The 26,136-nt window shown below is 38.1% G+C and overlaps 1 protein-coding gene across 1 annotated transcript in view; it reads left to right on the forward strand.

Moving 5' to 3' along the window:
- Window positions 1-26,136, forward strand: part of ANO3 (anoctamin 3) — a 423,263-nt gene that overhangs the window by 183,355 nt on the left and 213,772 nt on the right. The window contains exons 2-3 of the mRNA XM_055423747.2: window positions 11,588-11,782; window positions 12,715-12,786. Of these exons, the coding sequence (XP_055279722.2) occupies window positions 11,588-11,782; window positions 12,715-12,786 (267 nt within the window). The remainder of the gene's footprint in view (window positions 1-11,587; window positions 11,783-12,714; window positions 12,787-26,136) is intronic.

A 26,136-nucleotide genomic window follows, 5' to 3' on the forward strand; every position in this document is an offset into this window, starting at 1 on the left:
CAAAGAGTTGGACATGACTGATCAACTAATACACACACACACTTTCTAATTTTGAAGTTGAGTAAACAGAAACAGAGAGATTGAAAAGTTTATTGAAGATCAATAATTCATATTTTGCCAATAATTCATATTTGCTCATTCTTGTGCATGAGCAAAACCATCCCTCTTATCCATCCACTCTTACTTTTTCTTTCTGTATAAACCAAATGTGTGCAAAATGCTAAGATCTCAAAACTTAATGAGACTTGGTTTCTTCCTTGATGTAGCTCATGGTGTCACAGAAAAACATGCACCTATAATAGACGTTTTCCAAATTTGCTGGCATATTGAGTGCAGCACTTTCACAGCATCATTCTTCAGGATTTGAAATAGCTCAATTGGAATTCCATCACCTCCACTAGCTTTGTTCATAGTGATGCTTTCTAAGGCCCACTTGACTTCACATTCCAAGATGTCTGGCTCCAGGTGAGTGATCACGCCATCGTGATTATCTTTGTCATGAAGCTCTTTTTTGTACAGTTCTTCTGTGTATTCTTGCCACCTCTTCTTAATATCTTCTGCTTCTGTTAGGTCCATACCATATCTGTCTTTTATCGAGCCCATCTTTGCATGAAATGTTCCCTTGATATCTCTAATTTTCTTGAAAAGATCTCTTGTTTTTTCTATTCTGTTGTTTTCCTCTATTTCTTTGCATTGATCGCTGAGGAAGGCTTTCTTATCTCTCCTTGCTATTCTTTGGAACTCTGCATTCAGATGCTTATATCTTTCCTTTTCTCCTTTGCTTTTTGCTTCTCTTCTTTTCACAGCTATTTGTAAGGCCTCCTCAGACAGCTATTTTGCTTTTTTGCATTTCTTTTCCATGGGAAAGTTATGACCAACCTAGATAGCATATTAAAAAGCAGAGACATTACTTTGCCAACAAAGGTCCGTCTAGTCAAGGCTATGTTTTTTCCTGTGGTCATGTATGGATGTGAGAGTTGGACTGTGAAGAAAGCTGATCGCCAAAGAATTGATGCTTTTGAACTGTGGTGCTGGAGAAGACTCTTGAGAGTCCCTTGGACTGTAAGGAGATCCAACCAGTCCATTCTAAAGGAGATCAATCCTGGGTGTTCATTGGAAGGACTGATGCTAAAGCTGAAACTCCAATACTTTGGCTACCTCATGCATCGAGTTGACTCACTGGTAAAGAGTCTGATGCTGGGAAGGATTGGGGATGGGAGGAGACGGGGACGACAGAGAATGAGATGGCTGGATGGCATCGCCGACTCGATGGACATGAGTTTGAGTGAACTCCGGGAGTTGGTGATGGACAGGGAGGCCTGGTGTGCTGTGATTCATGGGGTCGCAAAGAGTTGGACATGACAGAGCGACTGAACTGAATTGATACTAGAAGTGCCTTGGGAGTGCTACAGATGCTTAGGGAACATGGTAGCAAATACTGCTAAAGGCATTACGAAAGTTTTTCCAATGTTGATAGCATCTGAGCTTCACTCTGAAAGATAGAAGTTTTCAGGGCAAAAGAAATAACATGAAGAAAATGTGGCTGAATGACCAGGTTATTGAAGGAATAAGGAGACATTGACTGTGAGATTATGAATTTAACTACAGTGGGAAATTATAGGAAGAGCTGTTACAGATTTCTCTTTTACTAATTTCTGTTTTTTTCCAGTGTATTCTAAATAAAGCACTTTGCAAATAGCACCTTTCATAAATAGCAGGCATCTCTACGACTCTCAGGTTTCATTTTTGCCAAGATCGATTTGAATCTTAAAAACGAAGCAAGAACATTAATGGTATTTGAGGGAGAGGGGATTTGCAGATCACTGTGTGGGTCACTGTTTTGTAATGATAAATATTCATATCTTATTTGTGGAATTGCCAAATGAATATTTAAAGAAAAATCTCATTTGTACTTCAAAACAGCAACAACAGCAGCAACGCTAAGTTGGTAGGTTGTCTGAACCTTTAATTGTCTCAAGTTTCAGAATGCTGTACCATGAACTAAGAGTAAATCCCTTTTAAAGTCCCCTTGAGATTTATTTATTTATTTTTAATTGGGGGGAAATTGCTTTAAAATATTGTGTTGGTTTCTGCCATACATCAACATCAATCTGCCATAGGTATATGTATTCCCCTTCCTCGTGATTTCTTTATGCGTGTAGAGTCTTTTACTTATTTATTCACTGACACATTCCTATGGCATCCAGTCCCATCACTTCATGGCAAACAGTGGAGGAAACTGTTTCCTAGATGGGGAAACAGTGGCTGACTTTATTTTTTTGGGCTCTAAAATCACTGCAGATGGTGATTGCAGCCATGAAATTAAAAGACGCTTACTCCTTGGAAGGAAAGTTATGACCAATCTAGACAGCATATTAAAAAGCAGAGACATTACTTTGTCAACAAAGGTCCATCTAGTCAAAGCTATGGTCTTTCCAGTGGTCATGCATGGTTGTGAGAGTTGGACTATAAAGAAAGCTGAGTGCCAAAGAATTGATGCTTTTGAACTGTGGTGTTGGAGAAGACTCTTGAGGGTCCCTTGGACTGCAAAGAGATCCAACCAGTCCATTCTAAAGGAGATAAGTCCTGGGTGTTCAATGGAAGGACTGATGCTAAAGCTGAAACACCAATACTTTGGCCACCTGATGCGAAGAGCTGACTCATTTGAAAAGACCCTCATGTTGGGAAAGATTGAAGGCAGGAGGAGAAGGGGACAACAGAGAGTGAGATGGTTGGATGGCATTACCGACTTGATGCACATGAGTCTGGGTAATCTCTGGGAGTTGGTGATGGACAGGGAGGCCTGGCGTGCTGCAGTTCATGGGGTCGCAAAGAGTCGGACATGACTAAGTGACTGAACTGAACTGATATCCCCATTGTGTGGAAAAAATATGTAGCATCTATAACAATAAACACTTATCAAAGTGAAGTGAAGTGAAGTCACTTAGTCGTGTCCAACTCTTTGTGACCCCATGGACTGTAGCCTACCAGGCTCTTCCATCCATGGGATTTTCCAGGCAAGAATACCGGAGTGGGTTGCCATTTCCTTCTCCTAACACTTATCAAATGAACATATTAATTAGTAAAATACCTAATAGAAGTTTATCTCGATCTTCCATTTGTAAGTATTCATTTACATATCATTTGTGCAAACCCAATGCCATGCGCTACAGCTATGATTGTGAACAAGATGAATGTGGCCCTTGCCCTCATGGAACTTCCCTTATAGCTAAAGAGACTATATTTTAAATAATATCCTAATAAATAAATGCATGCAAACATGGTAAGTTCTACTAAAGCAAAGTATATGTTTATAATAGGACATATAGCAAGGAAAAGAACGTATTTTGGGTGGACTGTGTGACTTGGAAATCAGAGCAGTACAGAAAGATAAGGGCTTTCCTGGGGGCTCAGTGGAGGAGAACCCACCTGCTAAGGCAGAAGATGTGGATTCGATCCCTCTGTCGGGAAGGTTGCCTGCAGGAGGAAATGGCAACCCACTCGAGTATTCATGCCGGACATAACTTAGCTACTGAACAACAACAGCAACAGCATCTTCATGTGCTTACCCTTATTAAAAAACAAACAAACAAACTTTAAATTTTATTTTCTAGTGTTAAAAAGGCATATGTTGTTTTCTCCTCCCAAAGGTTTATGCTCGGTGCTCCTCTGAAGTTACACATCTGTACACGTGTAGTGGATTATGTCTGTAGATCCCCCCACATTCATCCTGCACCTTTTTCTACCCTGCACTGTGTCCCAGCAAGCAGATATCTATGACTGACAGCAACTGCCGGTTCTCACGATCCCTAACTACCATTTAGATTTGACCACTGGGAGGCTTCAGCAGCAGATTAGAAGCTGACAAAAAAGGGGCTGGGGTATATTATTTCCTTTGCTCCCTTCATGCCTATCTGAGGTTGTCAGTGGCTATGCTCTTGTGTCTAAGCACATGGAATCTGACAGATTTCCTCTTCCCCACCTTTAATTGTCTCCAGGTTCATTTATCTACTTCCTCTCCTTGCTCTGTAGGCCCAAGGGTGATAAAGGTTTCTGGGTACTGTTAGTGACTGTTATCTTTTTCTCATAATCCTGCCCACAGCCTTTAAGTAGTCCTTTTAATAATCTCATCAGTTACTCTGAATTAACCCTCTCTGGTTTCCCTAGTGGCTCAGTGGTAAAGAATCCCCCTGCCAGTGCAGGAGATGTAGGTTCGATCCCTGGGTTGGGAAGATATCCTGGAAAAGGACATGGCAACACACTCCAGTATTCTTGCCTCGGAAATCCCATGGACAGAGGAGCATGTCCATGGGCTATATAGTCCTTAGGGTCATAAAAGAGTTGGACAAGACTTAGTGACTAAACAACAATAACTATCTCTACCCTACTAGGACAGTATGAGTAGACATACTTTTTCTTATTCAAGTGAAAGGAAAACTGAAAAGTGAGTGAAAAGAAAATTATTGTAAAATGAAGTTTTAAGTAAACAGAGAAGTTGCTTGTTATAGTCCAAAGAACAGAGACCTTGAAATCAGGTGGACCTGGTTTGTTTCAGGCTCCAACACTTCCTGTCTGTGGGACCTGAGACAAGTTAATGTCTTTTGTGTCTCAGGATTCTCACATGTAAAGTGGGGATGACAAGTCTTAACAGGATTGTTGTGAGAAGTATTGATAACACACAGGGTGCACCTAGCATTTTGTAGGCACTCAATAAATAGAGCTTTTATCACATAGAAATAACTTCTGCCAAAAAGGACACACTCAAGCCACATGTTCTTTTGAGGGAGAGAAAACTATTATGATTTCACAAGGCAGAAAAATAAAATTATGTGCCCATTTTTGCTTTTTTTTTCTTAAAGCTTATTGTTTAGGTAAATATGCTTTGATTATATCCACTAATATAGAAAAATGTGTTTGGAATTTATAAAATTAAATAGCATCATAAGACACCACCTCTCCTCAGGCCATCAGTTATAAAGTACTTCTGATAAAGGTATAAAATCTTACTAAATAGCATAATTCATCTTGAGACTATAAAAATAGACAAATATATTTATTTTTAAACTTATTTAAAAAATTTCCTCTAGAAAAATGAACCTCTAGATGAACCTAGAACCTATTATACAGAGTGAAATGAGTCAGAAAGAGAAGGATAAACATCATGTTCTAACACACCTATCCAGAATCTAGAAAAATGGTTCTGAAGAATTTATTTCCAGGGCAGCAGTGGAGAAACAGACACAGAGAATAGACTTACAGACACGGCGAGAGGGGAGGAGAGGGTGAGATGTATAGAAAGAGTAAATAAAAACAATTTTTCTCTTGTGGACATAATATGAAATTCATTAGATAACAATATTGGGTTCTTTTGCTACAAATATCCCAAAATTCTTTTAACAATTTACTTGGCAGAAATGTCAAAGTTTGATCTATTAAATATGCATATATTATACATATATATTTATTTTATATATTTATAAACATTTATGCATTTATTATATATATATTATATATATATTTTTGTCACATGAGTCCTTAGGATGAATTCATTTTTTTGAAATTTTATAAGAGAGTGGTGGGTCTTTTGAAAAATGTATATTTTGCACCAAAAACAACAAAGTTTTTTTACTCTTCAATTTTCTCTTTGAAGTTTTCAAAGGACCTATTTTTCCAATTAAAACCTTTTATCATCTGGAAGCTCATTGAGTTAAGTAGTATCTCAATCAGAACTTTATCTCCTTTGATGTCAGATGTCTTGTGTGAATGTATTTCTAGAAAACACCTTATTTGCAATTGGACCTTTGCGTATACCCAAGTTAAATAGTCTTTTCATGAGATCCTTTTAAATATGTGATCATTTATTAAGTCCTCTTAGAACAGTTGGAAGTAGTACTAATTGTTGCTTTAGAAAAAGCTGTTCTAAATATAGGAAATGACACATTTCTATGCTTCTACAGGTTTAACCTTGAACTTAAGAGCTGCATATGCTTACCAAAACTGACATGTTACTGTGGTCTCTTTTCTAGTTATTAGCTTTAAATAGGTAACTGTCAAATATTCAAGGGTACCAGGTGAAGTCATACAAGAAAAGAAATGGAACTTTAGAATATAGAAGAAAATAGGCCTGAATGTGCTGTGGGAGTAGTTAGTGTTAATCATGCCAAGGAAAGAACAGATATTGCTGGTCATGCCAAGCAGAATGTGATGCTGTTTGATGTGGAAATTTGAAAAGAAACTGTACTTTTTAGAACATTAGGATATCACACTTTCAGCTTAGATTTTATTGGTTTCTAGCAAAGCCGATCTGTATGATAGTTTTGGAAACACTCAATTGTTTAGGAAATGAGAAAGTTCTGCTTTAAAGGTCAATGGGGAAGAAAAATGCAGAGCTTTAGGAAGGATATGGGTATCATCGACATTGTTTTCTCAGTTTTCTTTTTGTGTTGCTTTTAACAAATGTTTTCCACAGTTGTGTGTTTATGGAGAGTCTTACACAGAATTTCTTACCTTATATGCATAATCCTTTGTAGAAAACGTACTAAACCCAAGAATTATAAATAAAATTGTAGGAGAAGGAATAGTTCAGAAAGAATCAGCTCAGATTACCTTCACAGTCAGGACTTCACTGTTACTACCTCTTGGATTAGGAGTTCCTCTTTGGTGGTTTTATGATGATTTATCCATATTTTTATGTTTTTAATATAAAGAACTACTTTTATGTATATGAACATCTCCTGATGGTGAGCAGCATTTTTACCAAACACTGAGTTAAGTCCTGGTCCAGAAAAAGAACTCAATAATTGTTGGAATTATTAAATATTAGAAAACTGAATGAATAAAAATTAGGTTTAAGCATAATAATATTTATGTTATATAACTCAGTTACACACGTTGTTAACTTAATGATGGAAATGGAAAAATAACAATTAGGTTTATAAATAATAGCTGATACTTATTTTGTGCCACTCAGTTATATACATAGTCTATTCACAGCCAATTGTATATTATTCCTATCCGTTATTTTAGGTCTTCCCAGGTTGCCCAGTGGTAAAGAATCTACCTGACGTTCAGGAGATGTGGGTTTGATCCTTGGGTCAGGAACATTCTCTGGAAAAGGAAATGGCAACCCACTCCAGTATTCTTGCCTGGGCAATCCTGTGGACAGAGAAGCCTGGTAGGCTATAGGCCGTAGGGTCACAAAAGACCAGACACAACTTAATGACCAAACAACAACAATTATTGTATAGATCAGCACAAGAACAGCAACTTGTCAGATGATGGGTAGATATCCCAGTTACTGTGTACCAAACAGCACACATTCGTTTTTCATCAGCATAATTCAGAGTTGGCTAAGATTGTGGATATTGCATTACAGGTTCTGAAGTTTGCTCTGGCTCTGTGGTTTCTACATTCAGAGCCCTCTGCTGAATATTTGTGTGATATTTTTACTAAGTGAAACCATGGTAACCACTCATCTAGGATTGGGGTTTGTGAAGAGCCGTGTGGGGAGCATTTCGTATAGATCATGGGTTCTGGAATCCAATGACTATCACTTTCACATTCAATTTTCTGCCAACTGCTTGATTTATGACCTAGAGTAAGTAAATTTCATTGCTTCTCACATTTTCATTTCCCATTTGAAGTATGTTTAAAACTATTTTATAAATTTTGGCAAATGCAGCTATTCAAAAAAAGGACATAAGGCAGATAAATCTGTGAAAAATAATGGGAACACAAGCATATGCAGAATTCACCAAAGAACCATAGGGAATTTTTACCCCTACCTGGACTGCAGCTGTAGCTCATTTATACCTCTTTCACTTACTATACCGCAGTTGTTGTTTTCTTCAGTTCTATAAATATGTTACAATCTTTCTACCTCAAGGCTTTTACCCATTATCTTTACCTAAAAGCACTCCCCACAGACACATACATATAAACATCAGCACAAACATACATAGACACCTTTCTATATGTTAGGTTCCTTTTCATATATTTTTTTTGCCTAACATTGTCACTTCTTCAGAGAAAATGTCACTTCTTCAGATTACTTCATAAAGAAAGACTTTTTTATAATTCTTCTTTATATAACTATGCCTGTATTGTCATAGCGTTTCAGACAATTTATATATGTATATACATATTGTTTGACCAATGTCTGACAGTCTACTTGAGTGAAAGTCCCATGAGGGCAGAAATTATATGTCAACCTTATTCACCACTGTATACCTATTATCAACATGGAGCCTACAGAGAGCAAAATCCTAAGTAATGTCTTTTCCATGACTAGGTGAATACAGAGATGAATCAAATGATGGAAAATACGATAGCATTGATGAACGTAAAGCTTAGTCTTACCCTATACTGGTTTATACATGCGACGAGTTGACTCACTGGAAAAGACTCTGATGCTGGGAAGGATTGGGGGCGGGAGGAGAAGGGGACAACAGAGAATGAGATGGCTGGATGGTATCACCGACTTGATGGACATGAGTTTGAGTGAACTCCGGGAGCTGGTGATGGACAGGGAGGCTTGGCGTGCTGTGATTCATGGGGTCACAAAGAGTTGGACACGACTGAGCGACTGAACTGAACTGAACTGATACTGGTTTATAAAATAATAATATCTACATGCATGGTGGCCTTCCCAGGTGGCGCTGGTGATAAAGAACCTGGCTGCCAATGCAGGAGACTTAAGAGATGCTTGTTCGATCCCTGGATCGGGACGATTTCCCTGGAGGAGGAAGTGGCAGCCCACTCCAGTATTCTTGCCTGGAGCATCCCCATGGACAGAGGAGTCTGGTGGGCTACGGTCCATAGGGTTGCAAAGAGTCGGACAGACTGAAGTGATTTAGCACACACTTGCACGCAGGCACCAGTGTGATTGTCATCTTTAGCTCAACAGTTTTTGAACATACATTCTGAGTTCAGTAGATTAAGGTGATTAGTATTATTGTAGAGTCCCCATCAAGGCCATTCTCAGAGGACCAAGACATTTCTCTCTGTTTCTAATATTTTTCAGTTCAGTTCAGTTCAGTTCAGTTGCTCAGTCGTGTCTGACTCTTTGTGACCCCATGAATCACAGCAAGCCAGGCCCCCCTGTCCATCACCAACTCCCGGAGTTCACTCAAACTCATGTCCATCGAGTCGGTGATGCCATCCAGCCGTCTCATTCTCTGTCATCCCCGTCTCCTCCCACCCCCAATCCTTCCCAGCATCAGAGTCTTTTCCAGTGAGTCAACTCATCGCATCACCATCTTCCATCTGTGTACTACCCCTCTCCAAAGAATATTTATTCGTTTACTTACATGTTCTTCTATGGTAAAAGACAGTTTTGAGCCAGAGCCCAGTAACAAAAACAGATCATTTAACATTAAACATCAGTGTTTTCTAAATGAAATAAAATATTAGACCATATTACAAAAGATTCACAGGCATAAAACCTTACTAGGACAGATTTTTCCTGTGCAGTTCCTTGGATGTAGTATAGAAAACTCTAATCAGTCCTTAACTAAGGGAGATTGTTTGATATTTGAGTAGGATTTCAATATGAGTTTTGTAGGCCTTAGGGAATCCCTCTTCAAAAGGGTATTTTCCTTTCTTACTGTTATGGATTCCCAGAAAGCTAAATGAAAGAAAGTGAAAGTGTTAGTTGCCAGATTGGGTAATTTATAATTCTTTCTTGCATCCCTTTCTAGTTCACATTTTATTTGCACCTTGATAATTATTTGAAACTAATTAAATACATTTTTAAAAATAAAACAGGAAGATAAAATCCATAGTGCTAGGTTTATCTGCATTTCATCTATTCAATCATGTCTTATTTCAGTAAAACCGCTTTCAAAAATTGTCATTTTTTCCCCCAAGATTCTCATTTTTCTCAAAGGACAGTGCACATTGGTACCTCTGCTTGTCTTTATTTGAATTCATGCATTTGAAAAGTTCTTAGAAATCTGTAGTTAATTCATGAGCTGATTATAAAACAGCTAAAAAGTATTGACCAGAACAATGTAGGTGGAGTTTAGTTAACTTATTTGTCTTATAATAAATATGATAATTACTGTCATTCTGTAGAAGACTCTTGAGAGTCCCTTGGACAGCAAGGAGATCAAACCAGTCAATACTAAAGGAAATCAACCCTGAATATTCATTGGAAGGACTGATGCTGAGGCTGAAGCTCCAATACTTTGGCTACCTGATGCGAAGAGCTGACTCACTGGAAAAGACCCTGATGCTGGGAAAAATTGAGGGCAAGAGGAGAAGGGGAAGGGGGCAACAGAGGATAAGATGGTTGAAAGGCATCACTGACTCAATGGACATGAGTTTGAGAAAACTCAGGGAGATAGTGAAGGATGGAGAAGGATGGCGTGCTGCATTTCATGGGGTCAGAAAGAGTCAGACACGACTTAGCGACGGAACAATATATCTATATATCTATCTATCTGTATACACGCATATACTAAGTACCTATAAAATAACAAGGAAAAAGCTTAACAACACACTAGAAAAACCATAAAATTGCTTAGTCATTGAAGAGTTATAATTGGCTGTGAAATATATGAAGACATGTTCAATCTGTTACACAAAGAATAAAACAATTTTTTTGTTTTCTATTTGTTGGCTTTTCATTTTATTCAGAATTAAAACAATGGATACTGTCTAGAGTTGGCCAGGAAATTTCATAAGGAAATAGATTCCATCTTGTACTATTTGTGGAAGTGTGAAAAGATAAAGCTCTCAGGGAGATCAGTTTGGCATTGTTTATCCAAATGGTAAATATTCATGTTCTTCAAACCAGCAGTTGTACATCTAAGTGTTTCCTCTTAGAGAAATACTCAGTATGTGCGAAAGAAGGTGTATGCCAGAATACTCGCAGCAGTATTTCAGGGCTGAGGAATGATGGGGACAGGGATTGTGCAGGGGCATGGGGTCATTCATTGCTGGGAGCATACAGATACAGGGAATCCAGTTATGGAGGCAGAGTCCTCTCTAGGGACATTCTTTCTTCTGGCAGATCAGCCCTCTGTGAGAGGAGGGGCTGTTACATGGAGCGCAGGAATATTTTTCCTTGACCCCTGCCTATTGAACAATTTTTGTACTAAACTATGTATGCTACCTCTTTCCAGCCACTTGATCACCCATCAGTATGGTATGCATGTGTTGAAAGGAGGATAAGGCATAAAAAGAAGGGTTCCAGTTAATAATAATAATCTGAATGTCAGTTCATTAGGTTTTATTTATTTCACTGCTTTAAAACTGAAACAGATTTATCCAAAGACAATCCAAATTGTTGTCCTCATAACTCCCCAAATGAACTTAAACCTCAGTTTCTTTTTCGCAGGCCCTTTAACAAATAGTGAAAGCTCAAAACTGGAAGAGGAGCTGTTTATTTCTCATAACTGTTTGACAAAAATCTCAAAACACTTCCCCTGAAAATATAGAAACAGAACTAAATCACTTAGTTCTAATCCCCAGGTGGTACTTTTCAATAGTATTTTCCTGAAACAACCATCATGAGAATTAAAATTATTTCTTGATTTCTGCTGATAATTTCTTATTGTTAAAACTTGCCATTTTGAATTTGCAGGTATGAATATAAGCAAGAGTGAGATAGCAAAAGAAACTTCATTAAAACCATCTAGGAGATCCTTGCCTTGCCTGGCCCAGAGCTATGCTTACTCAAAGAGCCTGAGCCAGTCTACCTCGCTCTTCCAGTCAATTGAGAGTGAATCTCAGGATCCCACTTCTGTAACCTCAATCTCTGCTGACAAAGCAGAGCAAGGTGAGCTCTACTTTCTTGTTTAACTTATAAAGAGTAGTGTTTTCCAACCCTGTCTCTCTCTGCCTCCCTCTTGATCTCTCTTCCTTTCTTCCACTTGGTATTTATGGAGTCTTCAGAAAGGAGACTGGCATAGAAAGGAGAACAGTTGCCCTGGCCAGTCAGACAAAAGGCCATTCCTTGGCCAGATGTGTATTCATCCCTTTATGTCCCTAAAAGTAGCCAGTACCATGCAGATATGGACCTACTTTCTGTTGGCAGGAGACAGACCAGCCACCCAAATCACTCGCTCATTAGCATTCCTAGTGAGAATTTATTACCAGTAATTAAATATGCCAGCAATAATAAACAGGGTTTCCTTAAAACAAAAGACCCAAAACTTTAAATAATACTGACTATAAAGCAGTAAAAATTTGGTTGCATGAAGATGTGATTGGACAAGTGTTGGCAACCAAAACTACACACAACTGCCCATTTGAAATGCCATTATGCCTTTAGATAACTCCTTTTCAAAAGACTTAGGAGTCAAAATACAACTAGGCCCCTTGTCATTCAGTGGATGGGTGTTTTTTTTAATTCCCCATCCATCTCTAAAAGTTCTTATGTTATGAAAACTCATTTCCTTATGATTCCTGAAGCTTGCTTCCTCCTCTAGATAAATCAAAGATTCTGATATTCTCTTTTCAATAGTATTGGGAAAGTACTGCCTATTTTAGTCAGCTTACATCCATGGCCAGTAAGGAAAGTGGCTAATTGTTTAAGAGAATCAAAATGCTAAAATGTAAGATAGATGTCTTTCTCATTTCAACTCATTAACTTAAAAACATTTCTTCACGTTTGGCAGTCATTTGGATATTAGTCACCATAGTCATTTTTCTAATCACTGTTATGTGTTTAGTCCCCAAAACTACAAAGTCTTTTTGCTGTTGTTCCAGTTAACATTGAGGAAGAGAGAAAAGATTCTGTGCTCAAATGTTCTTTCACCGACCTCAGTGATTTTTGCTTGGGTGAGTTGATTTTTGATATTTTCTTCCTCCTTTCTCCCACTCCAAAAGCAAACTGTCTTCAAATTTAAAACATTATTTTTTAAGAAAAAAATTTCATGTTTAGTCTTTAACATTTGATGGATGAGAATAAAAGGTTAAAGTATTTTTAAGGTATGTCATGTACAGTTTGAAAATCAAACACAGAAAGTTTTAAATGAAAAACAACCCTATCACTGAAAAAAGAAAAAACTCTGCTGTTAGTCTTTTGGAAATTTCCTTCATTTCTCTATGAATGAATAAATTTATACTACTATGTATAGATTTATCAAATTTCAGTATTATCTGTTGATCTCTTATACTAGATGAAGGCTTATTAGTCCCTTTGTATAGCCTTTCATTCTTTTCAGTTACATTGTCTTTTAAAATTTTAAATCTCTTCAGATTAAATTTGTAACTTTAAATAGTATATTTTTTTAATTAAAAAAGATGCAATATCACTTCTTTTTCTACAATTCCAAGTTATGCCTTCTTTGCTACTCTTGAATACTCTTACAGTCAAGGTCAAATAAACTCTCCTTTCCCACCCTCTATCAAATGCTCAAAGTCATGTCACATTACATTTGTTTTGTTGCTTATATAATGTCACAAACTTTTGTCAGTTTTATTTTCCTAGATCATCTAAATTTTTTCTCAGGAAATGAAAAATATTCCTTTTTCTAAACACTTCCATTATACTTCAGCTTCTTGTGTTTATATCCTTTATTCATTGTTCCTTAAGAAATTCTTAAGTGGTGTCCATTGACTTTCATTGAATTACTGCATTAATTCCATTTTCCAATTTCCCCACATATTCTTCTTTCTTAGTTTTCATTCTCATTTTTTTTCAGAATATATCCTTAAACAATCACCTGTGAATATTGATGTGAGATGCAATCTTTTAAAGTTATTCTATATCTGAGATGACTTCTGTTGGTTCTTACATTTGATTGATATTTCTTTGTTTATAAAATTCTGCATTAAAATAATTTCCTATGAAATTTGGTGATTAATTCAATGTCATCTAACATCTGTTATTATTGTTAGAGATTCCTTTGTAGTTGATTTTTCTTCTCTGTGTACCTTTCTATTATATTTACTTTTTTGTTATAAAATTATACAACATTATGTTTATATATTTGTGTATGTGTTTAAGTTCATCCCACTCTAGAGATCATTTGTCCTTTATATTTGTCTTATGCCTCCTTTCCACTTCTGTGATACTTCTTCTACAATTTTTGCACTTTCATTTTCCTTCTTTTTCACTTTTGGGAAATCCAGTTTAAAGCCTGACATTTTCTCTCATCTCATGGTTTTGATTTCTGCCTCAGTTCAGGAAGATTCCTGGACTTTTTCCTCAAAATCTCTTTTCATTTATATGGGGGGGTGAGCAGGGCAGGGGATGCAACAGTATATGTATACTTAGTTTCCAAGACTGTTCTTTGTTTTCAGAATGTAACTTTTTCAGAGTATCCTATTATATTTCATAAATACGGCATCTCTGATCTCTCTAACAACACTTGTCTATTGTCCTAAGTTTTCCTTTGTGTTGTAAATTTTAGTCTGTTTTCCCAGGGACCATTTAGCTGTAGAATTTTCTCAAATTTCTAGTGATTTTTGGCCCTCTGTTTACATTTAGGAAAGACTGACTCAAAGCTGGATACAAGGACAAGTCTTAGAAACAGAAAGCATCTATGCTACAGTGCGTGGTTAAAGAACTATTACTTAGATGATCCACCCATGTCAGATTGAGGACTGTACTGTAAAGTGCCAATGCCCACATTGCTCTCTTATGCTGTGAATTTCTGTAGAGAAATGGTTTCTGTTTGCCTGTTCTATTGTTTTGTTTTCTATTGCCTGTTTCAGTTCTCATCATGTTTTCACCCTCACTTTTCATTCTTTCCCTCTGTTTATCTGCCATCTTTGAGTCCAGACATCTCCAGGATTTGTCTAGGGAGAGTCACTCTCTCTTCTTACCTCTGAACATATTCTAGGCTAAGCTACTCCATTAGTTAACATTTCTATCCAAATTTTGCCTTCTAGAACACTCTGGTAGATTTTTACTTTTTAATAGTTATCTGAAGTCTCCAGAGGAAGGGGCAATAAACATACCTGAAAGCTCATTCAGCCACCTTGAACTCTGCTTCTTCACACTATCAACAAGTTAATGATAAACGACTCTTTGATGAGGTATTTTATCATATAGAACAGAGGGGGAAATCTGTGGAATACTTACTGTAGAGACTCAGTACCCAATTTTCCATCTAAAAATTTATCCCAAGAAAAATAATATTAGAAATTAAAAACATTTTTTTCTTACAGCTTTTTGTAATAGTTATTATCAAATTTAAAAACAGAAGCAAATTATATTACCTCATACCAGTCAGAATGGCCATCATGCAAAACTCTACAAATATTGGAGACGGTATGGAAAAAAGGGAAGCCTCCTACACTGTTGGCAGGAATGTAAGCTGGTACAGTCATTATGGAAAACAGCATGGAGGTTCCTCAGAAAACTAAAAATAGAATTACCATCTGATCCAGCACTCCCACTCCTGGGCATGTATCAGGACAAAGAGAAAGTGTTAGTCTCTCAGTCATGTCTGACTCTGTGATCCCATGGACTGTAACCCACCAGGCTCCTCTGTGCATGGAATTCTCCAGGCAAGAATACTGGAGTGGGTAGCCATTAACTATAATTCAAAAAGATACACACACCTCTGTGTTCATAGCAGCACTATTCACAACAGCCAAGACATGGAAACAACCTAAATGTCCATTGACAGATGAATAGATAAAAAAGATATGGTACATATATACAACGAGACACAACTCAGCCATAAAAAAGAAAAATTAATGTCATTTGCGGCAACATAGATACTATTAGAATTATGATATTAAGTGAAGTCAAGTCAGAAAGAGAAGAGATACCATATGATATCACTTATCTGTGGAGTCTAATATAAGGCACAGATGAACCTATCTGTGAAACAGACTCACAGACCTAGAGAACAGACTTGTGTCTACCAAAGGGGAGGGGAATGGGTAGGAATGGGCTGGGAGTTTGTGGTTAGTAGATGCAAACTATGACATATAGGATAGATAAGCAACAAGGTCCCACTGTATAGCACAGGGAGCCACATTCAAGACCTCAGGATAAACCATAATGGGTAAGCATATAAAAAGAGTGCATGTGTGTAACTGAGTCCTTCACTGTAAAGTAAAAATTAATACAACATTTTAAATCAACTATACTTCAGTAAAAAAGCCCCCAAGACAAAAATTTATTTGAAAAATTAAGCAATAAAACAAAAAATTCATAAAAATGGAAGCAAATTGAATATTTTAGTAATGGGGGAGTAGATAAATTGTGAAATATCTACTATCTAAATTGTGAAATAAATTGTGAGACTATCACAGGCTCATTAATACACTATATTGTGGAACGTTTAGAGATATGTTGCTAAGAGGGGAAAACAGATTAATGTAAATGTCGCTGTTGCTAAGTTGCTTCAGTTGTGTCTGACTCTGTGCGACCCATAGACGGCAGCCCACCAGGCTCCTCTGTCCCTGGGATTCTCCAGGCAAAAACACTTGAGTGGGTTGCCATTTCCTTCTCCAATGCCTGAAAGTGAAAAGTGAAAGTGAAGTCGCTCAGTTGTGTCCTACTCTTTGCGACCCCATGGACTGCAGCCCACCAGGCTCCTCCGTCCATGGGATTTTCCAGGCAAGAGTAGTGGAGTGGGATGCCATTTCCTTCTCCAAATGTAAATGCAGAGTGCCTCTTATTTTAGTTAAAAATGTATTGCAAAAGAGCTAGAAAGAAATATACTATTATGCTAGCTGATAATGAATATCATCTCCACATGAGGTTATTTGGGGTTGTTATATATCTTCTTGCTGTCTGTATTTTCTTTTTTCTCTAAGCAAGATATATACAAATGTTATATAATAAGAATATGTAAAGAAAAATATTGACATCAAAACTTTTTATAAGTTGAGAAAAATGCTTATATTTCAGACAAAATAACACACAGTTCTATGCATAGTTTTCAAAACTGATATTTGGAACTGGTTGATAACATTTGGAATAATGGTGGTACTGAAGGATTCTATCCTGATCCTCCATTAGTAGACAGTATAATTTTTATTTATTTTTTCTATAACAGAGACAATTATACTCAATATACTCTTTTGCCTTTTGCAGTTACAATGCAAGTTTGCTTCATTTGAATGAGATTTATATTCGGATTCATATTTGTTGGACTTGCCTATGAGCAATGCCTTGAAATAAGGGCCTTTCCTTTTCATAAATTGAATAGAAATAAAATGAAGTCAGAGTTTTATCAAAGAGTGATACCCCAACACTTGTGTCTGCCCCAACAAGTATTTTATAACCTCAGACTGAATTTATTTGTAATCCGTGGAAGTTGAGCCCTGAATTTTCAGTAGTGCACATATTGGTGGCCTGGCTGCGTTGCCTACATCAGGCGTTCTCAAGTCACCTAGAGCTTTTAAAACTTCCTGGGCCCCACCTCCAGAGAATCTGTTTTAATTGATCTAAGGATAGAAATCAGGATCTATACTTTTAACTATTCCCCAGTTAAATGTTAAGTATAGCCAGGATTAAGAATGTCTAGCCTAACACATGTATATTGATCTCTCTCTGAAGTCTTCACTGAGACACTTTTTCATAATTGGTTTAAAGGATGAGCTGTGTTATTTATAATAGCACTCTGAATGACTGTGAATTAGTCGTGTTTTTTAAAATAATACTTCTTTGTGTGTGTGTGGCTTAGACACAATGTTGGCTTATTAAGTTTCCTAATTAAAGGAAGACAACCAACAGCAGGTTCATTTCACATACAACATAGAGAAGAGCATTTCATCAGAACAGATATGCTCAATCAGAGCGCAAAGGTCTGTCCCGTAAAAAGTAATTAATCCTGAAAGAGGTTACTTGTGTTAGTTGTTTTCTGATAAGAAAACAAAAACAGAACAAAAATCTTGTTCAAAATGTCGATGCAGGTGTTACAGTTTGCACAGAACCCTTCATTAATAATTCTCCAAGTTACTACTAGTAGCCTAACAGTGACTCCAGTCATGGAAACCTTTCTATTCAATTCCAGGAATCTTATTTTTGACAGTGTGCCAATCCAAATACTAACATTTCCTCTAATGCATAATGTAATTAGATGCCCAGACTCCTTCCCCCTGCCCCCCGCCCTTCATCATTCAAGTATCTCAGTCATTTGACACACTCGACTTGTGTTTAGATCTCTCCAGGAATTTGTAACTCATACCCATTATTTTTGCATCTCCCAGCTTCAGCCTATCGTTCATTCAGTTTAGAGAAACATCTAGAGCTTCTGAAGGGGTTAAGACAGCACACAGGAGGTACGTGTTCGCCTTTATCATGAAGCCAAGAATGAAGCTCCAGTTGACTGTAGTATCACCAGGCATTCCAGGGGCCTATCTAGATAAAAAAAACCTGGCTGTGAAATGCTCTTTTAAATTTGGCTGAATATCTGTAGCTGGTATGCCTTTATTATGTTTGAGAAGAGGTCAAGTAAAACAATGTCAAATATGGAAAAATTGTAACTTCATCATGAGTATTTAATAATACACGCTGTCTTTTAAATTCAGTGAAGTTACATTCTCTAATTTTGCATTTAGAGTGCAGATTACTAGCTTCTAACATTGAGTTGTTTAATGCATCGGAGTTTCCAAGTACTAATAGTCTCTAATACAATTTTTGGAACCCAACTGATGTTTCTAATTAATGGCTTTTCATTTTTTTAGAGTGAACTACTTTTTCCCATAAAAATCTTTAGGATATGGCAGAGTTACCTGGATGTGGTCAGTGTTTCACTGAAGACATATTTCTCCCGGTTCAAAATAAGCTATTCAGTTCAGTTCAGTCACTCAGTCGTATCTGACTCCTTGCGACCCCATGGACTGCGGCACGCCAGGCCTCCTTGTCTATCAACAACTCCAGGAGTTTACTCAAACTCATGTCTACTGAGTCAGTGATGCCATCCAACCATCTCATCCTCTGTCGTCACCTTCTCCTTCTACCTTCAATCTTTCCCAGCATCACGGTCTTTTCCAGTGAGTCAGCTCTCTGCATCAGGTGGCCAAAGTATTGGAGTTTCAGCTTCAACATCAGTCCTTCCAATGACTATTCAGGACTGATTTCTTTAGGATGGACTGGTTGGATCTCCTTGCAGTCCAAGGGACTCTCAAGAGTCCTCTCCAAAACCACAGTTCAAAAGCATCAATTCTTTGGCACTCAGCTTTCTATACAGTCCAACTCTCACATCCATATGTGACTACTGGAAAAACCAAAGATTTGACTAGATAGACCTTTGTTGGCAAAGTAATGCCTCTGCTTTTTAATATGCTGTCTAGGTTGGTCATAACTTTTCTTCCAAGCAGCAAGCATCTTAATTTCATGGCTGCAGTCCCAGTCTGCAGTGATTTTGTAGCCCCCCAAAAGTCTGTCACTGTTTCCATTGTTTCCCCATCTATTTGCCATGAAGTGATGGGACCATATGCCATGATCTTAGTTTTCTGAATGTTGAGTTTTAAGTCAATTTTTCGATGCTCCTCTTTCACTTTCAGTGGCTGACTTTATTTTTCTGGGCTCAAATATCACTGCAGATGGTGATTGCAGCCATGAAATCAAAAGATGCTTACTCCTTGGAAGGACAGTTATGACCAACTGATGCGAAGAGCTGACTCATTTGAAAAGCCCCTGATTCTGGGAAAGATTGAGGGCAGGAGGAGAAGCAGATGACAGAGGATGAGATGGTTGGATGGCATCACCAACTCGATGGACATGGGTTTGGGTGGACTCTGGGAGTTGGTGATGGACAGGGAGTCCTGGCGTGCTGCGGTTCATGAGGTCACAAAGAGTTGGACACGACTGAGCAACTGAACTGAACTGAACTGACTTTCACTTTCATCAAAAGGCTCTTTAGTTCTTCACTTTCTGCCGTAAGGGTGGTGTCATCTGCATATCTGAGGTTATTGATATTTCTCCCGGCAATCTTGATTCCAGATTTTGGTCTATCTAGAGCCCGGCATTTCTCATGATATACTCTGCGTATAAGTTAAATAAACAGGGTGACAATATACAACCTTGACGTACTCCTTTTCCTATTTGGAACCAGTCTGTTGTTCCATGTCCAGTGTTACCTGTTGCTTCCTGACCTGCATACAGGTTTCTCAAGAGGCAGGTCAGGTGGTCTGGTATTCCCATCTCTTTCAGAATGTTCCACAGTTAGTTGTGATCCACACAGTCAAAGGCTTTGGCATAGTCAATAAAGCAGAAGTAGATGTTTTTCCAGAACTCTCTTGCTTTTTCAATAATCCAGGGGATGTTGGCAATTTGATCTCTGGTTCATTGGCTTTTTCTAAATCCAGCTTGAATATCTGGAAGTTCATGGTTCATGTATTGTTGAAGCTTGGCTTGGAGAATTATGAGCATTACTTTACTAGCGTGTGAGATGAGTGCACTTGTGTGACAGTTTGAGCATTCTTTGGCATTGTCTTTCTTTGGGATTGGAATGAAGACTGACGTTTTCCAGTCCTTTGGCCACTGTTGAGTTTTCCAAATTTGCTGGCATATTGAGTGCAGCAGTTTCACAGCATCATCTTTTAGGATTTGAAATAGCTCAACTGGAATTCCATCACCTCAACTAGCTTTGTTCGTAGTAATGCTTCCTAAGGCCCACTTGACTTTGCATCCAGGATGTCTGGCTCTAGGTGAATAATCACACCATCATGATTATCTGGGTCATGAAGATCTTTTTTGTATAGTTCTTCTATGTATTCTTGCCACCTCTTCTTAATATCTTCTGCTTCTCTTCAGTTCAGTTCAGTTCAGTTGCTCAGTCGTGTCTGACTCTCCTCGACCCCATGAATCGCAGCACGCCAGGCCTCCCTGTCCATCACCAACTCCCGGAGTTTACTCAAACTCATGTCCATGGAATCAGTGATGCCCTCCAGCCATCTCATCCTCTGTTGTCCCCTTCTCCTCCTGCCCCAATCCCTCCCAGCATCAGGGTCTTTTCCAATGAGTCAGCTCTTCACATCAGGTGGCCAAATTATTGGAGTTTCAGCTTTAGCATCAGTCCTTCCAATGAACACCTTGGACTGATCTCCTTTAGGATGGACTGGAAGGATCTCCTTGCAGTCCAAGGGACTCTCAAGAGTCTTCTCCAACACCACACTTCAAAAGCATCAATTCTTCGCCGATCAGCTTTCTTCATAGTCCAACTCTCACATCCATACATGACCACGGGAAAAACCATAGCCTTGACTAGAGGGACCTTTGTGTCTGCTTTTTAATATGCTATCTAGGTTGGTCATAACTTTCCTTCCAAGGAGTAAGTGTCTTTTAATTTCATGTCTGCAGTCACCATCTGCAGTGATTTTGGAGCCCCCCAAAATAAAGCCTGACATGGTTTCCACTGTTTCCCAATCTATTTCCCATGAAGTGATAGGATCAGATGCCATGATCTTAGTTTGAGCTTTGAATGTTGAGCTTTAAGCCAACTTTTTCACTCTCCTCTTTCACTTTCATCAAAAGGCTTTTTAGTTCCTCTTCACTTTCTGCCATAAGAGTGATGTCATCTGCATATCTGAGGCTATTGATATTTCTCCTGGCTTCAGTTCAGTTCAGTTCAGTCGCTCAGTTGTGTCCGACTCTCCGTGACCCCATGAATCACAGCACGCCAGGCCTCCCTGTCCATTACCAACTCCCGGAGTTCACTCAAACTCATGTCCGCAGAGTCGGTGATGCCATCCAGCCATCTCATTCTCTGTCGTCCCCTTCTCCTCCCGCCCCATACAATTTCTGTCACTTATTGTGCCCATCTTTGCCTGAAATGTTCCTTTGGTATCTCTAATTTTATTGAAGAGGTCTCTAGTCTTTCCCTTTCTATTGTTTTGCTCTATTTCTTTGCATTGATCACTGAGGAAGGCTTTCTTATCTCTCCTTGCTATTCTTTGGAACTCTGCATTCAAATTTTCTCCTTGGTCTTTTGCTTCTCTTCTTTTCACAGGTATTTGTAAGGCCTCCTCAGAGAAGCATTTTGCCTTTTTGCATTTCTTTTTCTTGGGGATGGTCTTGATCCCTGCCTCCTGTACAATGTCATGAATCTCTGTCCCTAGTTCTTCAGGCACTCTATCAGATTTAATCCCTTGAATCTGTTTCTCACTTCCACTGTATAATCATAAGGGATTTGATTTAGGTCATACTTGAATAGTCTAGTAATTTTCCCTACTTTTTTCAATTTCAGTCTGAATTTGGCAATAAGGAGTTCATGATCTGAGCAACAGTCAGCTCCCCATCTTGTTTTTGCTGACCATATAGTGCTTCTCCATCTTTGGTTGCGAAGAATATAATCAATCTGATTTTGGTGTTGACCATCTGGTGATGTCCATGTGTCTTGTCTTCTCTTGTGTTGTTGGAAGATAGTGTTTGCTATGACCAGTGTATTCTCTTGGCCAAACTCTATTAGCCTTTGCCTTGCTTCCTTCTGTACCCCAAGTCCAAATGGAATATTCATGATTCTATTGATTCAGAGCTGCAGATTTTTGCTAATGTTGGCTGAGAGAGTTCATAGTAGATTATCAGTGAAATACTATTTTCCCAGCCAGACATTGGTCAGACATTTATTCTTGTATCTTCTTGTTGTGCAACTGTGGCATATTATTAACCTCTCTGAGCCTCAATGACCTGATTTGCAAACTGCGATTTAAGATCCCTACTTTGCAATATTGTTGAATTAAATGAAGAGGCATAGCTCCATCACAGTCTCTAAGACATCATCATAGAAGTTCAATGAATGTTTTTATTTAGTCACTTACTCAACTTCCCTTTCACACTGAATTTTTCTGTGCTCTTAAATATCTTCACTAACCATCTTTTTCTGTTGTCATCAAAATGTGCTCCTGATGGCATACTGGAATAACAATAATTTACTGAACCCACATGCACACCTCCCTGTCTATGTTATCTTATTTAATTTCCTTAACAGTGCTTTGGGTTGGTGTTATTATCATCTTATTTTTACAGATGAGGAACCTGATTCACCAAGAGGCAAGTTAACTTACTAAAATCATCTAACTAGCCAATGGAGAACAGAGGTTTCAACCCAGGAAACCTTCATCTCTTACCTTCTCACTTAATCAGCACAATAACAACAGAAGCATTTAAGATGAAAAGTGGTTAGTGAAACCCAGGGAACACCAGCTCTGCAAGATGTTAATAAGTATCAGGCTGGGAGGAGCAAAAGATGGAGGAGTAACATTGCATGAAGTGAAGTAAAGTCGCTCAGTCGTGTCCGACTCTTTGCGAACCCGTGGACTGTAGCCCACCAGGCTCCTTAATTCACAAATTTTCCAGGCAAGAATATTGGAGTGGGTTGCCATTTTATTATTTTGGAGATGATTGATTAAAGAAAACTAATCAGGTTGGGAGGTTCGGATTTTGTTGCTTGGTTTTCATTTATTCTTCTAATTGTTGTTTCTGGACTTTTAATTCTACTTTTCATAGAGCATCCAGGGCACTATTCCATTGCATAAACCATTCTCCCCCAGCCACATAGATACACAGACACAGACACACACAAAATCGTTCTGGGAAGTACTGATCCATGTAACGATGAACTTGAAATTATAGTGTGTCAGCAGTCTTGTTCATCAATCCTGGAAGTCCTGCTACTGTTGCTCACCCCTTTTTTCTTGTTAATGTACTAGAAAATGGCAAAGAGAGCAATCCAATTAACAAGTAACTAATGCCTAATTCTACCCTTGCCCACACTGCAGTAAAATCAGGTAACTTTGAAGTGAAATAAGCAGGGCTAATTAAGACAAATATACTTTGGGTCCAACCCACCAAAATATTCATCTACCTAATCTGGTGAAATCAACATTTTGCCAGTGTTATGAAACGACTCCCTCAGGAAGTGATTTGTGTTAGATAATCAAGGCATTCACTGTCTACAAGTTTCATAGTTCAGCTTAATGGCTTGTTTGTTGATCTTATTTCTCAAAACAGTTATGTTCAAATGTAACGATGTATGTATGTAATGATTTTGCTGTCTTTCTGTAATATTAATCTCCACTAATTTTCATCATTTTCTCCAGTAGTTTCATGTTAAAATGGTATAAAAATAACTTTTCCACTGATGTTACCAATTTACTTATGATTGCAGAAAAAAAAATGGAATCAGAGGGAAAGACATTGTTCTCTAATTTTGAAAGCTTCACAGTTACTGTAAATCTTTTCAGCTTTTATTAAGCACATTACATAAGTCATCTTGTCTCACTTTTCAAATTATATTCAGAGTGTAACACTGACCTTCCGAGGCCTTATGAGATATCTGGGCATGGCCTCTTTAGGCCATTTCCTATTGCCTCTTCCCCCTTGTTTTTTAGTTGCTCAGTCATGTCTGGCTCTTTTGTGACCCCACAGAGTAGCCACCAGGTTCCTCTGTCCATGGGATTTCCCAAGCAAGAATACTGGAGTGAGTTGCCATTTCTTTTTCCAGGGTAATCTTCTGGACCTAGAGATTGAACCCATGTCTCCTGTATCTCTTGCATTAACAGGCAGATTCTTTACCACTGAGCTATCTGGGAAGCCAAGGCTGTAGCCAATTCAACCTTCTGTTCCCTGTTGCTGTGATCCCAGGGCCTTCCATTGAAAGAAACCAGATTCACACAAACTTCACTTTATGTGCTCTAATCTTGATTTATTTTTTTAAAAAACTTATAAAGTATTTCCTGAAATTCTGTGGGGTTTTTTCTCTCTCTTTCTGTTTCCAGGACACAGAGGCTTTGGTAACTTACTTGTTTCCTGTAGCCCAGAATCAAGAATATTATTTGGCACATAGTAGGTGCTCCAATATATTTAGAATCCGAAAAATGGATAAATGACACAGAGGCTATTGACATGCATTTATTTGGAGAGTTTGTTGTAGGATTTGCCCATTACTTCTCTCTCCATGATGTGATCCCTCAGTGTGATTTTCCTCACCTGTTAGAAATCACTATTGTGTTATTTTTCTCACTGACGACCTAATCTGATTATATTCCTCTTTATCATTTGGGTTGACAAACCTTCTGAGAGAGCATTTAAAGAACTGATAGAGAAATGTCTGTTAGTTCTGTGGCCCATTTTTTGATTGGGTCATTTATTTTTCTGGAATTGAGCTGCAGGAGCTGCTTGTATATTTTGGAGATTAATCCTTTATCAGTTGCTTTATTTGCTATTATTTTCTCCCATTCTGAAGGCTGTCTTTTCACCTTGCTTATAGTTTCCTTTGCTGTGCAGAAGGTTTTGATTTTAATTAGGTCCATTTGTTTATTTTTTGCTTTTATTTCCAATATTTTGGGAGGTGGGTCTTGGAGGATCCTGCTGTGATTTATGTTGGAGAGTGTTTTGCCTACGTTCTCCTCTAGGAGTTTTATAGAATCTGGTCTAATCAATTTTGAGTTTATTTTGGTGTATGGTGTTAGGAAGTGTTCCAAAGAAGACATAAAGATGGCTAACAAACACATGAAAAAATGCTCAACATCCCTCATAATCAGAGAAATGCAAATCAAAACCACAATGAGATACCATTTCACACCAGTCAGAATGGCTGCTATCCAAAAGTCTACATGCAATAAATGCTGGAGAGGATGTGGAGAAAAGGGAACCCTCTTACACTGTTGGTGGGAATGCAAACTAGTACAGCCACTATGGAGAACAGTGTGGAGATTCCTCAAAAAACTGGAAATAGAACTGCCATATGATCCAGCGATCGCACTCCTGGGCATACACACCGAGGAAACCAGAATTGAAAGAGACACATGTATTCCAATGTTCATTGCAGCACTGTTTATAATAGCCAGGACATGGAAGCAACCTAGATGTCCATCTGCAGACGAATGGATAAGAAAGCTTTGGTACATATACACAATGGAGTATTTTGCAGCCATTAAAAAGAATGCATTTGAATCAGTTCTAATGAGGTGGATGAAACTGGAGCCTATTATACAGAGTGAAGTAAGCCAGAAAGAAAAACATCAATATGGTATACTAATGCATATATATGGAATTTAGAAAGATGGTAACCTTAACCCTGTATACGAGACTGCAAAAGAGACATAGGTATATAGAACAGTCTTTGAGACTCTGTGGGAGAGGGTGAAGGTGGGATGATTGGGAGAATGGCATTGTAGCATGTACATTATCATATGTGAAATGAATCACCAGTCCAGGTTCGATGCATGATACAGGATGCTTGAGGCTGGTGCATGGGGATGACCTGGAGGGAG

Source organism: Moschus berezovskii, chromosome 14, assembly GCF_049115385.1.
Source record: "Moschus berezovskii isolate FMDL1 chromosome 14, NW_MosBer_1.0, whole genome shotgun sequence".
Classification (NCBI taxonomy): Eukaryota; Metazoa; Chordata; class Mammalia; order Artiodactyla; family Moschidae; genus Moschus; species Moschus berezovskii.